This window comes from Manihot esculenta, chromosome 9 (assembly GCF_001659605.2).
Source record: "Manihot esculenta cultivar AM560-2 chromosome 9, M.esculenta_v8, whole genome shotgun sequence".
NCBI classification, from domain to species: Eukaryota; Viridiplantae; Streptophyta; class Magnoliopsida; order Malpighiales; family Euphorbiaceae; genus Manihot; species Manihot esculenta.
Genome location: NC_035169.2, coordinates 35228021 through 35242994, shown reverse-complemented (window position 1 = coordinate 35242994; position 14974 = coordinate 35228021). Strand labels below are relative to the sequence as shown.

The window sequence follows — 14974 nt, the reverse complement described above, 5'->3', positions numbered from 1 at the left end:
CACTTCTCTGGATTGAAATTTAAGTTATATTTAATATAATATGATTCATGCTAGAGACAAATTTAAATCCACAATGAAAAATTGGTAATGATTTATATATTAAAATTTAGAAAGTAATGGTTGCCCATCTCATAATGATGGAAAGATTAGTCCCCAATCTCTATTCTTAATCCGTTCTATTTTTATATGATTTGAGACTCTTTTTGAATTTTGGAGTTTCAATTGAGCATCCGAAGATCTTTGAACACTGTTTTCTAGGTGGGTAGAAAGTTAGATCAAGGTCTTTGAATACTGTTTTCTAAGTGGGTATAAAGTTTTGGTCATTACTCAGTTTGAAATGCATATCACTTCCTTTGTCAAAATGTCTAATATCAGCAGCCAAGTGCCTCAATCCCGCTGATTCTTTCTCCCGCTGGAGACAACTATGGTCATTAAATGTGCCATCTCGAGTGAAATATTTTCTTTAGAGAAGTTGTAGATGGTTGGTTGCCAACAAAATAAAAATTGCTATCTCGAAAGGCAACCCTGGATCTAATCTATATGTTATGTGACCTTGAGGAGGAAGATGCAAAACATCTATTTCTTGGTTGTCCTTGTACTATAGTTGTGTGGAGATTCAGTCCATTGAGATTGAACATTCAATCTTTACCATACCAAGATTTTGCTGCTGTTGCAGATCATTTCTTTACTTCCCGAGAGCCTCAAATTATTAAGTTGTTCACTATGCAAGCTTGGGATGTGTGGTTTGCTCGTAATGGTATTGTCTTTCAGAGCCATGTTTTTAATTTAACGCCTTCAAAGTCTGTCAGCATGAACTCTCAATTCTCTTTTCATTCCAAGAAGCTTACGTGTCCCCTACTACTCACAAAAATTTCCATTCTCAAGTACGATTGCAAAAAGACTTGATCCTAAATCCCATAAATTGAATATTATTGAGGCCTTACATCAAGGGAAGGGAAGGGAAGGGAAGGGAAGGGAGGGGAAGGGAAGGATCCTCTGCTCAAATATAATGTATTTTCATGGAAGTTACCCCTGTCCATATTGCTTGTCTTGTTCATTCAATGAAATGTATTTGCAAAATGTTCTTTTATCCTTTTTTTTGTTTCTTCCTTATTTTAAAATAAATTAAAAAGGAAATTGATGCTGACGTGCGTAGGAAATGCTGAGGAGGCGAAATCTGAATGGAAAAAATGACACGACCTCCCACAAAATGCTGACGTGGAGACTCGATATATCGTAAGACATCCTCTAAAACTGTACGCAAATCAATTGTCAGATTTATTTAAAAAAAATAAAAATTGTTTAGAAAAAAAAAAAAGAAAAGAAAAATGTTCACACAGATCAATCCGTCGCTCTTTTTTCTATGTTAAAACGTTAAAAGACCCGCCTTTCTTCTCAATCTCTAAGACCCGTCCTGGATCTTCCTCTGATCCCCAGAACCCTAATTTATAGTACCTCTTAAACTCTCTCTCCAAAACCCTAATCAATTTTCCATTAGATCCAATTATCCAATCAATCGCTCACTTGCAGATCCTGTCTTCTCTGATCCTTCGTACTGCTGTTTCGTTCATCTCTGCAGGTTTTTGGTTCATTGATTCAGTTATTTTTCAACTCGATTGAATATATGCGTTTTATGAGTATTTGATTTTTGGTTGAATTGTTTTTTATTTACTCGTATTTTATTCGTTGATGACTAGATTTAGAGTTGATCCTGCTCATTGTAGATTTTTCGAAGACTAGATATTCTGAGCCTGATTACTGAAGACTTAAGCGAGTTGAGATTTTGGGTTGTTTTATAGTACAATGGCAGCTCCTGTGCCTCCAGGGGCACCTAGGCAACAATCACCACCACCACCTAATTATAATCCTAATTATCAGCAGAATCGCAATTCATTATCTGATAATCTGCAAAATATGAACCTCAATCGGCCCCTTTCAATGCCCAATTCAGCTCCTAGGCCGTCACCTTTTCCTTCCTCAGCCCCTTCACCATCACTGTCCCGCCCAGGTCCACCACCTCCGGGTGCATTCCCTAGACCCTCAGTGCCTCCCTCAGGGTCTCTACCACCTACATTGCTCCCAAACATGGGTCCAGCCAGACCCACTGGCCTGCCTTTTAGCCAGCCTTCACCTTTTGGATCCAGACCACCTCCTGCATCATTGCCTTCTGCTGGCAGAAGTGCGGGTATGGTCCCTTCCTCTGGGGCATCATCTCATGGATCACTTGCACCAAGACTGGCTGCTCAGCCAAGTCCTAATGCACCTTCCGCTACTCCTTTATCTGTACCCCCTTCAGTCTCATCCGGTGGTTTAGTCAGTAATGGGCCACCTGCACCAACTTTCCTTGGAGGGCCACGGTTTCCTCCATCTGCCGCTGCCACACAACAACCACTGATGGGTCCTCCGACGATTGGGGCAGCTCAGGTACCTCCTCAAGCACCAGGTATGCATCCCCTAACGGGGAGTCCTGGGATCAGTGCTCAACGGCCATCTCCATTTTCAGCAGCAGCTCAAGGGGCACCATCATATTCAGCACCACCGCAAGGGATGCCATCATTTTCTGCACCACCTCAACGGATGTCACCACCAGTAGGATTTCCTTTTGGTCAACAGATGCAAACCCAAACAGTAAGTCTCAGAAGATTACAGTGTGCATTGATTGGAAACATGTTCTGTTTGAAGATAGTTCACCACTTTAGTGTTTACACTAGCTTCAATGTCTGAATAAAGGGTTTCTTTTGGCACTTCAGACAGTTTAAAAACGATGCCTGGAATTATAGTGTGATCTTTTGCTTGAGATTGTATTAATTCAGATGTATAAGACGGCTCTTTGCTTTTGATCAATAGTAGAAAAATTGTAAACCTCATATGAATTTCTTAATAAGTGTTGCACTACAACTCACTTACTTTCCAACTTCAAGTGGAGATTCTGGTTTCTGAATTTTGTGGATTCCTTTAGGTGGCTCCACCTCCAATTCCTGGTGCTGTGCCTCCTACAATGTATGGAATGCCACCACAGCCGCCACTACCAAATCAAATGACTGCTATATCTCCTGTTGTTGGACAAACAGGAGGTTCTTTGGCAGGATCATCAAAGATTGATCCCAATCAAATTCCACGACCCATACCAGGTTCATCTGTGACCCTGCATGATACTCGTCAGGGAAATCAAGCTAATCCACCTCCGGTATTTAGTCCTGCATGATTTGTCATGGTCTTTTCTCATATTTTCTTCCTCACATTCAATTGCAGTTTTGCATGTTGCTGCTAAGTTATTTATATTATCTGAATCGTATTTATTTCTTCTAATTGTTCGTGTTAATGTAAAGCCTGCTACAAGTGATTACATTGCTAGGGACACTGGGAACTGCAGTCCTCGCTACATGAGGTGCACAATTAATCAGGTTACAGAAAAAATTTAAATTGCCTAGATTGGCAGCAGTTTTTGTTTTTAATTACAAACTATTAGACCTTTTCTCATCTTGAGGGGATTTTTCTTCATCTTATATTTTAATTATTTATCTTTCCTGCACTAATTTTTCAGATCCCATGTACTGTTGATCTTTTGACGACATCTGGCATGCAGCTGGCTTTGTTAGTCCAACCTTTGGCCCTTCCTCATCCATCTGAGGAGCCCATCCAGGTAACTCATGATTTCTCTTTGTTTCTGTGTGTGCACGCGTGCCCCTGTCTCTTAATTTTTCTCTTTAATTTCTTGAAAACAAGGAAGTCCATTTCTTGTCAAAAAATGAACTTTTTTACCCCTATGGGAAAGGGGGGAGGCTGTTCATTTCTTTCTAATTGATTCATTGAAGCTTCATCTATCCACAAAAAAGCAAAGTAAAATAAATGAAATAGATCTTACATCTATCCACAATTTTTAGATAACTTTTCCTGTATTATTATCAATTACAAAATTGCCATAATTTTTTGAACCTTTAGTTGATAAAAATTGAGCAGTTGGATTTGCTTGGTGATTGCTCTTCCAAGTGAAATCATCTGGGTTTTATTCTGGCTGTAGCTTGTTGATTTCGGAGAAAGTGGTCCTGTTCGCTGTTCTCGTTGCAAAGGTTACATAAATCCTTTCATGAAGTTTATTGACCAAGGAAGGCGGTTCATCTGTAATTTATGTGGTCAGTATAGATCATAGTTTATTTGTGCTTATATGGAATTGGCTTGCAGTTTCTAATAGTTATGATCTGAATGAGTCAAGGTGCAGTATACGATTAGAACTAAATGCAGCTGTCACCTTTGTGGCCCTTTACCTCATTACCTGAAGATAGATGCATATTATATGCTTTACATTTAAGTTTCATAATTGTTATTAACTTATGATGTATGAAGAATGCTGCATATTTCTTTTATATACATATAATATTCGTCTTTATTGTTTTTAGGGATCTTCTAGTGGCATATTTTGCCTCTTAGAATATATTCAATTGAATGTCTTATTGATTTCTATGGCTTGGCAGTTTTTTGTATTACATTCACTGTATGTGTGCAAACAGTAACTTAACAGCTTTTTCCCTTTCTTTCTCCAGGATTTACGGATGAGACTCCTCGTGATTATCACTGCAATCTGGGGCCAGATGGGAGGCGCAGAGATGCTGATGAAAGGCCTGAGCTATGCAGGGGAACTGTTGAATTTGTTGCAACGAAAGAATATATGGTAGTTTACCTCATGAAAACTGCTTTGTGATAGAAGAACATTTATTCTCATTGCTGTTACTTTATCTCTTAGTGTTTCTGTTGGATTCTTATTGAAATGCCAAGTTTATGCTGTTAATTTCTCACATTGTTTTATTGCATGGTTTACTGTATGTATGATTCTTTGCTATATTTATATTTTCTCAGGTGCGTGATCCTATGCCAGCTGTGTATTTCTTTCTTATTGATGTATCCATGAATGCAATACAAACTGGTGCAACTGCTGCAGCTTGTAGTTCAATCAATCAAGTTATTGCTGATCTTCCAGTGAGTTTTATTTCCACTTCTGCTTTATTTTGTAGCATGTAATACTGTGTACTGGACTGTTTTGGCTTGCATCCTTTCAGGACATTTTTATTTTTTGGACTCACTGGTACCATTATTATGTGAAGTGTTGCTTGCAATTATACACCCAACCCTCAGAAGCATCTTCAAGCTTGCTTATCTCCACTTCTTGTCATCCATGCGCTATTGCAATTTGTTTATGTGATGATTTAGTTTTGCTCTTATCTGGGTTTGCATAGATGTAGAACACAGAAGACTTTTTTATATACTGATTAGCAATGAATTTGTGTTTGCAGGAAGGACCTAGGACAATGGTGGGAGTTGCAACTTTTGATTCTACAATCCATTTTTACAATTTGAAACGTGCATTACAGCAGGTATCCTTCCTCTTTCAGAAGTTTGTCACTTGGTTGACCATCATCTTTTTCCTTTATCTTAAGCATACGGGTGCGTTTGTATAGTAATAATCAAAGAGAGTGTATGTATGCAATCTTTTCAAAATGAGCAATAAGTTGCTCTGCTATCTGTTTGCTTATCGGTGTTGATCTTTGTAAGTTCTAGTTCTACTGTATAGCATTTAATCATGACTCATGATGCCTCAAAATTAAATTATTGGCGAGTTTTATCATAATGTTCAAAATTACCATCCATTAATACAGATATAAAGTTTCTATAGATGTTAGTATTGATAATTATGCAACCATTATGCCTTTATGTTAAATGTGAGTTGTTGAAATATAGGGAGGGTGGGTACACAATGTGGTTTCTTAGTGAATGCTTCTCTCGTACTTGATGTTTGTATGCATGTGTGTGTGCAAGCGCTACAAAAAGTTTAGTGGATGAACTAGAAAAAATTTTAGAAGCTAATTTGACTGTGCAACATCTTTTGCAGCCATTGATGCTTATTGTTCCTGATATACAAGATGTCTATACTCCTCTACAAACTGATGTTATTGTTCCTCTTTCTGAGGTTAGTCATATCATTTCAGTGCCTTCTATGGTTATTGTAAATCTTTCAGTGTTGGTGAGAAGGTATTTGAATAACTATTTGTTTGTTATAAGTTAAAATGTTTTTGAGGAATCCATATTTTTTTTAATTACTTTTGTTTATTATGTGGATTTAGTGTCGTCAACATTTAGAGCTATTATTGGAAAGCATTCCAAGCATGTTTCAGAATAGTAGAACAGCTGAATCTGCATTTGGTGCTGCAACTAAGGTATGCTGTCTTCTATAAGAAATAAATTATACTTATGATGCGTTCTATTATAGTTAAACACACAAGAATGTGGAAGCTCAGGAACATATGACTATGTTGAACTTCAGCTTTGGCTTTGGATCGTATTATTAAGTGCATCTGTTATGCTTAGCAGAATGACATGGTATCTTATTTCTTCCGGTAGTTTGAAACTGTCTCTATACTGGATATTTCATGTAAAGTATGTGTCATGCATTCACATAGCATGCAGTCACATCGTGTTGGCGGAAAAGATTTAAGGCAGTTTGTGCTATACAGGTCAATTTCATTCTTTTAAGTTTTTGGGTTAGCTTAATTCCTTGTGCCTGAATGAGGCGAAAAAATGGAAAATATAAGGAAAATATGATTATTATTGCCAAAGTCATATTAACAACTTCGAAGTGGTTTTCCAATCTGATACCATTCATCTTTCAATAAATTATATTTATTATTGCCTAAGTCATATTAACAACTCGGAAGAGTTTTCCAATCTGATACCATTCATCTTTCAATAGATTATATATGGGGCCTTGAATACTTGGTTGGCATATTTTCCATTCATCTTATACGGGTTCATTTCATTCTTTTTAAGTTTTTGAATTAGCTTAATTCCTTATGGCTGAATGAGGTGAAAAGTTCCTAAATTTAAGGAAAATATGAATATTATTGCCAAAAAAGTCATATTTACAATTTGAAAGTAGTTTTCCAATCTGATAACTTCCATTCATCTTGCAATAAATTACATGTAAGGCCTTGAATACCTGGTTGGCATATTTTCCATTGCTCATTTTATAATTTAATGCATAGGTGCTTGTGAAGATGTGCATTAGAAAACATATTTTTCATGAATGTTTGTTATTAAGTTTCTTTGTAGTAAAGGCTGGCATGGGTATATCTATATATGGTTCCATTCTTAGAGCAGAGACTTAAGGATAAGGAATCATTTTGATGTTCTTTGACAATAGGCTGTATTTGAACCATGCATTTTTGCAGACTGATGTAATTTATGTGCCAATACATCTTTTGATAAGTGAAGGTAAACTGATACACCGTTGGGAAAAATTTATTAGACATCATTTCATGTTACTATATTGATGTATTTGAGGAAGAGCTTTTAATATGTTTCTGCTCATTGAGCCAAAAAATGACCTATTCCAAGTAACAATTAAGTTATATTATGGATTTATGGTCTCTTAATAAAGAAAAAGGATGGGTGAATATATGCATTTTCCTTTGTTCTCTTTCCCTGCTTTTCTGGTGTAAGGATGTTAGCCTGGGGAATTCTAGTGTTGTATGTTTCACAATCTCTTGTTTCTACCCCCTTGCGTGGGAATAAAAAAAAAGTTCTAATGATATGATTATAAGTTTTTTTCCCTCTGTTCAGGCAGTTTTTTTGGCAATGAAGAGTACTGGAGGAAAGCTTTTGGTATTTCAATCAGGTGAGCATAAGAACTTACATATTTCTTTGGTGTAGACGTTGATTTTGTAATTTCCAATCAATCATATATTGGTCCTTTACTCTTTATGGTTATCATGTATGTTGCATTGTATACGCGTACAATTATGTACACTGCCAAATTTTAAGAATAGTGCTTTTTAGTTTGGTTGTTGGTTCTCCTTACAACCCATAAATGTAAGGGCTAGGTCAAAGATATCAGGATGAAAGATGTAAAAAAGACAAAATATTTACAGGAAAAAAGTCTCAACATGAATTATTTCTGGTAGTTAGATCATAGGAGTAAGTTCAGGGACTGAATTTTGGACTCAATCTGGCATGACCATGACCATTGGCCTCCTTAGCAACCTGCAGCTTGTGAAAATTGCATGTTTGCATTTCATGTGTCTTTTCCTGTACAAATTATGTCTCTGCGTAATTATATACCAAATGTTGCTTTCTGTTTTTTACATGGTATAGCATTTGAACATTTTGCTTGTTATATCTGTTTTGTGGGCTCTTTTATTTTCCTTAGAGCCTACTTAACTCTTGTAATGGAGTTAATCCAGCAGATTTAATTTGCTTTCTCTTCAGTGTTGCCATCAGTTGGCATTGGAGCTCTTTCTGCGAGAGAAGCTGAGGGAAGAAGTAACATTTCTTCTGGGGAGAAGGTATGAAATTTCTTGCATATATTATGCCTTCTGCTCTTGGTTAAGAAATATCTTGTGTTTTTATTGCCCAAGTTGAAATTATCATTTATTTAAGATGAGAGCTAATGTGTGTGTATCTTCTGTGTGCATATGGAGGAGTTAGAGAGCAGTAAATTAATCCATCATACATATTGTCTTTCAATGACCCATTCCATGTTCTGTTAGGTTCATTTGTTACTTTTGTTCTTTATATTTTACCAAAAGTGAACTGAAGTACTGAAGATTCAAGCACGGTGGACTAACCTTATGGTCTTGGGATCAACTGTTTTGTTGTTTAGGAGGCCCACAAATTACTTCAACCAGCAGACAAAACTTTAAAGGAAATGGCAATTGAATTTGCCGAGTATCAGGTGATCTCTTTAATTATTTCCCCCCTCTTTTAACTGATTATAATCTAGCTGTAGAGATATGACTGGCATTTAGCCTGTTTGCCTTATTTTTTGAGCCTTATTTTCTAGTTCTTTGTGGTACTTTTTCCAGGTCTGTGTTGATATATTTATCACTACCCAGACATATGTGGACATTGCTTCTATCTCTGTCATCCCAAAAACAACTGGAGGGCAGGTAATTAGAGATTTGATTTCGGATATAATATAAATTCAATAAACCCCCGGTATTTTTACTCAAGGGCCAAATAAGTCCAATTCAAAATTTTGGGCCAATTAAGTCCTTGTACGGTTACTCAATGGTCAAATAAGCCCTCGTCTAGTATAATATTATTTTTTAATAATAAATATTTTTTATATGATAAAACTTTATTTTTGTAATTTTAAAAAATATTTATATATATATATATATTAAGTTTTTATGGTAATTAAAATACTAAATTTTTAAAATTTTAAATTAAAAAAATAATATTTTTATTAGTAAAAAATAATATTATATTATGTTAGGACTTATTTGACCCTAAAGAAAAGTACATGGGCTTAATTGGTCCAAAATTTTGAATTTGGTTTATTTGGACCTTAAGGAAAAGTATGGGGGCTTAGACTTATTTCCATTTGATTTCTATGTGATGTTGGTGGGGCTTGATGTCTACTGTTAGCCATCTGAGTGCAAATCTTATGTCTTAATAGTCCTTAAAAATAACCTTTTGGCGAAAATTATATGAGAATTTGAGTGTATCTTTTTGCTATCCTCGTTAGAAGTGGAAAGCCCTTGGGAATCAGTGCTACGTGTGCTGAACTGCTGCTTGATGTGTATAAATAGAACTAGCTTCTAGGATGTATAGTGAACTTTTTTTCCAATTATTGCCACACGATCAATAGTGACCAGGAAATTAATATGTTTTTCTTTTTAACTTTGCGACCTGGAGTTCTTGTTCCTTAGTCATCAGTTCTGAATGATTTTCTGAGAACTTTGCATTCATCTTAATGAGTTAGAGCCTGTTAGGCATTGACTTTGAAGGTCAGAAAAATGCTTTTCAGAAAAAGCACTATTTTAGATGCTGTTGACAAAAATAGTTTTTGTGAAAAGTTGATTTATTATTCTGGTGTTCTTATGACTAAATTATGTCAAAAATACTTTTAAATTATTTTTTAATATTTTCTAAGTAGTATTTTCAAGAAAGTGTTTTTCTCAATACCAGTTCTAACAACAATGCCAAACAGGCCCTTACAGGTGTTTGAACATATGTTTTCAATCTTTAGCTATTATTGCATTTGCAGTTAGTATTGTAAATTGTCCAATGTAAAATTTGATGACTTTGGACCAAAGGCTGTATCCAGTCTATGGAACTCTTATCCTTTTGCCATGCAGGTTTTAATTTTCTTCTTTTGGCAGTTGGTTTATTTGAAGTTTCAACTTTAAATGTTTTAATCCTCTGCTCCAGGTTTATTATTATTATCCCTTCTCGGCCCTTTCTGATCCTGCAAAGCTGTTCAATGATCTTAGATGGAACATCACAAGGCCTCAAGGTTTTGAGGCAGTGATGCGTGTGAGATGCAGCCAGGTAACTGGGTTACATTAATACTTTTCTCCTGAAATTTTTTGGTTTTATAATTCAAAACTCATGCAGACTTGTAAGTTGATTGGGTTTCTTGTCAATAGGGTATTCAAGTTCAACAATACTATGGAAACTTTTGTAAGCGCATTCCGACAGATGTTGATCTACCTGGGGTTTGTATTTTTTTGCATTATTCACATGGTTGTATCGTTTTACTAATTGCCGTTTAACTTGATGTTATTGAGTTGTATAACTGTTGTAATTCATCATCCTTTTGGAGATACCACAATTGCTTTGAGAACCAGACTAAATTTAAAATCTTATTCTCAAAGCATTATCCTTGAACCTGATAAGTGACCAGAAACTTTTTCCCTGTCCAAGCTACAGATGGTTAGAAATTAATTTGGGATATTGTTGATCTCTTGGAAGCTGATTGGTTCAAATATATGCTATTTTACCATTGTTCTATTGTTGTTCTCTTGTAATTTCTTTTAGTTTAATCATGAAGCACGTTTACTTTATTACTTCCTAATTCGTTCAACTTGTAAATAATCACTTATTTCTTTGCAGATTGATTGTGATAAAACTATAATGGTGACATTGAAACATGATGATAAATTGCAGGATGGTTCAGAGTGTGCCTTTCAGGTTTATCATATTTAAGTTTAAGTTTTTAATTGCTGCAATTAGAAAATCAATGTTCTGTTGTTAACAACGTTGAAATTTGGAGGGATAATGGTGTAATTTATTCTATAATATATTATAGAGAAGAAAATTCTTGTAGCCTTCTATTTATACTGTTTACTTCATTGTTCAGTGTGCCCTTCTTTACACCACAGTATATGGCCAAAGAAGGATCCGTGTTACAACTTTATCATTGCCATGCACAAATAATTTAAGTAATTTGTTCCGCATGGCTGACTTGGACACTCAATTTGTATGCTTTTTGAAGCAAGGTATGTGTCATTTATTTTCATTTTTTGTCTTGGCTTTACTGCCAGTGGTTCTGTTTTGCATATTTTTGAGTCTCTGAATTCCACCAATCATTTATGTTATTTGTGTATAAAGGCTTATAAATGTGAATATGATATGCTCTCCAATCACACATATGCCTTGTGTGCTATCTTCATTGAGAGATAATGTTATCATTATTATTTTTATTTGAGGAAGACTGACACTTATCTTTATTGCACTTCCTTTGTAGCGGCAAATGAAATTCCTTCTGCTCCACCATTGAATGTCAGAGAACAAGTTACAAACTTTTGTATAAACATTCTGCTTTCATATCGTAAATTTTGTGCTACAGTATCATCATCAGGACAACTAATTCTCCCGGAAGCACTTAAACTTCTACCTCTATACACCCTTGGTAAATACTTTCTGCATATTGATTTATGCTGACTCATCGAATGTTTTTGTAGTAATTATAGATATTTTAATGCACTTGCTCTTTCATGCTATATCACTGTTTCATAAGTTCATTTGGTGTATGGTTTAGATAAATATACAATTTTCAAATAGTAAAGAGATTAGTTTTGGTGAACTTAGCATGAACTTGCGAAAAGTGGACAACTGATTTTGTTTCCTGAAATTACTGCTTAATTATATGTCTAGTTTTCAGTCAAGGCTGTTGTAATTGAAAAACCATTTCCTCTTTTCGATTCTCTATGTTCCTTTCAGCTTTGGTTAAAAGCACAGGACTGCGAATCGATGGGAGAATAGATGACCGGTCTTTTTGGATTACTTATGTTTCCTCAGTTTCTACTCCTTTAGCAATTCCACTAGTGCACCCAAGGATGATTCCTATACATGACCTTGATAAACAGGCATGATTTATCTCATTTTGCTTTGTACTGATACTAGATTAATTTGATCCTAAATCCAATGGTGTCTTCCTACTGGTTGACAGGAAGAAAATGAATCTCTCATTCCCCATGCCCTTCCACTTTCTAGTGAACATGTGAGTGATGATGGAATCTATCTCCTTGAGAATGGTCAAGAAGCTTTGATATATGTTGGGAGCTCAGTTGATTCAAATATCTTGCAACAACTGTTCGGCAGTTCATCTGTTGATGAAATCCCAACTCAGGTGATTTAATTTCATCCTTTCTGAGCCTCACACGTGAGTCATTGGTTGTCCAACATTAATCTATGGATTTGGCTTTATTATGTGCTGCAAAATGGACGTAGGCATGTGATGTTGCCAACCATATTTACATCTGCATTTATTCTTGTATAATTTGTTATTCTACAGTGCCCTAATAGCCGTTTTATTCAAGAGAATTTCTACTCAAAAAAGTTTTTTACCTTCAATTTGCAACTAATCTTTTTTTTTTCCTGCGCTTAGTTTGTCCTGCAGCAATATGACAATCCACTATCAAAGAAGTTAAATGATGTGATAAATGAGATACGGCGCCGAAGATGTTCTTACCTGCGGTATAGCAGATTTTCTATTGAGCTATTTCTATTATGAGATATTTCAGCGTGGCATATTTGATTAATACTTTCTGCAATTTATCATGCTTGATTTAACTTTGATTGTTTTCTTGCAGCTTAAAAATGTGTAAGAAAGGAGATCAATCAGGTCAGTTTCTTGGTACTTCATTGTATTTGTTTGTTATTATTCTAGATAAAGCAAACCAGATATTCCCTTCACACAACCAATATAATCTTTTTCGTTCTTTCCTTTGCTCACGTAAGTGCAGCATAAAAGAAAGGGTAAAAAAATCTTGCATTCAGTAGGCTAGCCAGAATAGCTGCGTCCCAATTTATTGGGTTTTGATGGAATGGCTTCAGAGCGCGTTGCATTTTAAACATTAATGGTGCTCTTTTGTTATTTTAGCCCTATCCTTTGAAAGTGTCATCTTCTTCTTTCTCTTCCAACTATTCATGTTGAAATATTACTTGTGGTAAACACAAGCAATTATAAAACTGTTCAAGATAAGAACACTATTGAAGGATTTTTTTTTTTTCTTGGTTGTGTTTATATCCATAGGGGGCTACTTGGATTTTGTCTTGCTACGAAAGATAAGATTACTAGTAGGAGCAGCATAAAAATTCGCTACAAAAATACCCCCTATACTTGTGACGACACAGGAATGGAGGCTGAAAGTTCCTGTGAACCCTCCCCCCAACCTCCACCTCTAAAAAATTAAAAATCTTCTTTGGTTTTTAGTGAGCAGTATTTCTTGGAAAAATTGAGCCCAACTCATTGGCCAAATGGGACGCTGTCATGAGAGCACAATGATAATAAAATGATTTCGAGGTTGCCTTTCTTTAATATCTAAAATAGCACATTTTCTATGAAGCGGTTCTTTCGGCCTCTGAAACTCGAGGCCGAACAGGCCCGTAGTGTCTTTAGTAGTACATATATCATTCTCCTTTTCACAGTATAGTAGTTGATTGAATTGATAAATTTTGGACGTCATTTCTGTTCTCAGGACTGTTGTTCTTCTCATATTTGATTGAAGACAAAGTTCCAAGTGGCGGGCTTTCCTATGTTGAGTTTCTGGTGCATGTACATCGGCAAATTCAAATCAAAATGACTTCATAATCTTGAGCTTTCTACACTTGAGTCTACAAGTTTTTGAGTGGCTCCTGGCTAATGGCTGTAGCAGAACTGGATTCCAAAGCAAAACAACAAATGGTTCAATGCTTGAGTACTCTGGAGTTAGCGACACCCAATATTTATTTGTAGAGAACAAATTTTGACATGGGGTTTTGTTAGTATGATTCTATTTTCACGTTGGTGAATAGCGTAATAAGATTCAAAGCTTTCATTGTTCCTTTCTTCTCCCTCCGTTTAAAATAAAAAATTTTATAAGAATTTAATTAAATTGATTTTTTTTTTCTTACAATTATCTTATTTAGAATAAATAATTTAATTTTTTAATTTAAAAAATTTTCACTTATAATTATATAAAAATTTACTTAAATATTTTTATTGCAAAATTATTAATGCTAAAAATTATGTGAGAATTTTTAAAAAATTTTTGTTGTAAAACTATTAATGCCGAGCTAAGGGTGTATTTTGTTGTTTTACCTCTTGCTTTTCCATCTTTCTCCCATGGCTACAGTGAGCCTTTGTACCCCAATTATCTTAGTATGTACTTGTTAATATGGTTTCTATAGGAGGGCTTTGGGAGATAGTATCATTGCACGATATAAATGAATCCAGTTTAATTTTAAAAAATTCAAATTTAATTTGTCAAATTTTTGTCAAATAAAAGTTCACTTAAATAGTTTATATAAGCAATTTAATTTGTTCGAAATTTTAATAATTTTTAATTTAAAATAATAATTTTAAAATTAAATAATTTTAGATAAATAAATATATAAACAGTTTAATTTATAAACAATCGATTCATTTAATCTTTTAACAGAGTTGAATATTTTTCATATTGCATATGTAAATTAAATCCAGTTATTTAGATGAATTAAAAACAATCTCTCTTTTCTCTGCTGGTTTGCTCGACTCCCCTTTACCCATCCAAGTATAAGGGAGCCCTGTTTTTGTTCGGAGAGTGGGTTTACCGTCGAGTAATTTTCTATTTCGTTTGTTTGCTTTCTCTTTGATTTTAATGACAAGCGGATCGGTGGTACCATTGGAAAATTTTTTATAAATGTACTTTTCGTAATTTTTTTATATATATATATA

The 14974-nt window shown here is 34.9% G+C and overlaps 1 protein-coding gene across 2 annotated transcripts; it reads left to right on the top strand.

The window, feature by feature from the left end:
• Window positions 1-1290: 1290 nt before the first annotated feature.
• Window positions 1291-14103, top strand: LOC110622392 (protein transport protein Sec24-like At4g32640). 2 transcript variants are annotated; one of them, XM_021766878.2, is made up of 25 exons: window positions 1291-1579; window positions 1725-2628; window positions 2960-3187; window positions 3330-3404; window positions 3545-3643; window positions 4022-4133; window positions 4542-4669; window positions 4855-4974; window positions 5289-5369; window positions 5885-5962; window positions 6117-6209; window positions 7612-7666; window positions 8257-8333; window positions 8651-8722; window positions 8853-8936; window positions 10204-10323; window positions 10422-10490; window positions 10888-10965; window positions 11135-11273; window positions 11522-11686; window positions 11998-12143; window positions 12227-12406; window positions 12665-12753; window positions 12870-12901; window positions 13758-14103. In XM_021766878.2, exons 2-25 carry the CDS (start codon window positions 1804-1806, stop codon window positions 13868-13870), a joined length of 3258 nt encoding a protein of 1085 aa, XP_021622570.1. In that variant the 5' UTR covers window positions 1291-1579; window positions 1725-1803; the 3' UTR covers window positions 13871-14103. The 2 variants fall into 2 exon arrangements, with proteins under 2 accessions (XP_021622570.1, XP_021622569.1); XM_021766877.2 differs by having other exon boundaries at window positions 1698-2628.
• The last annotated feature ends 871 nt before the right edge of the window (window positions 14104-14974 follow it).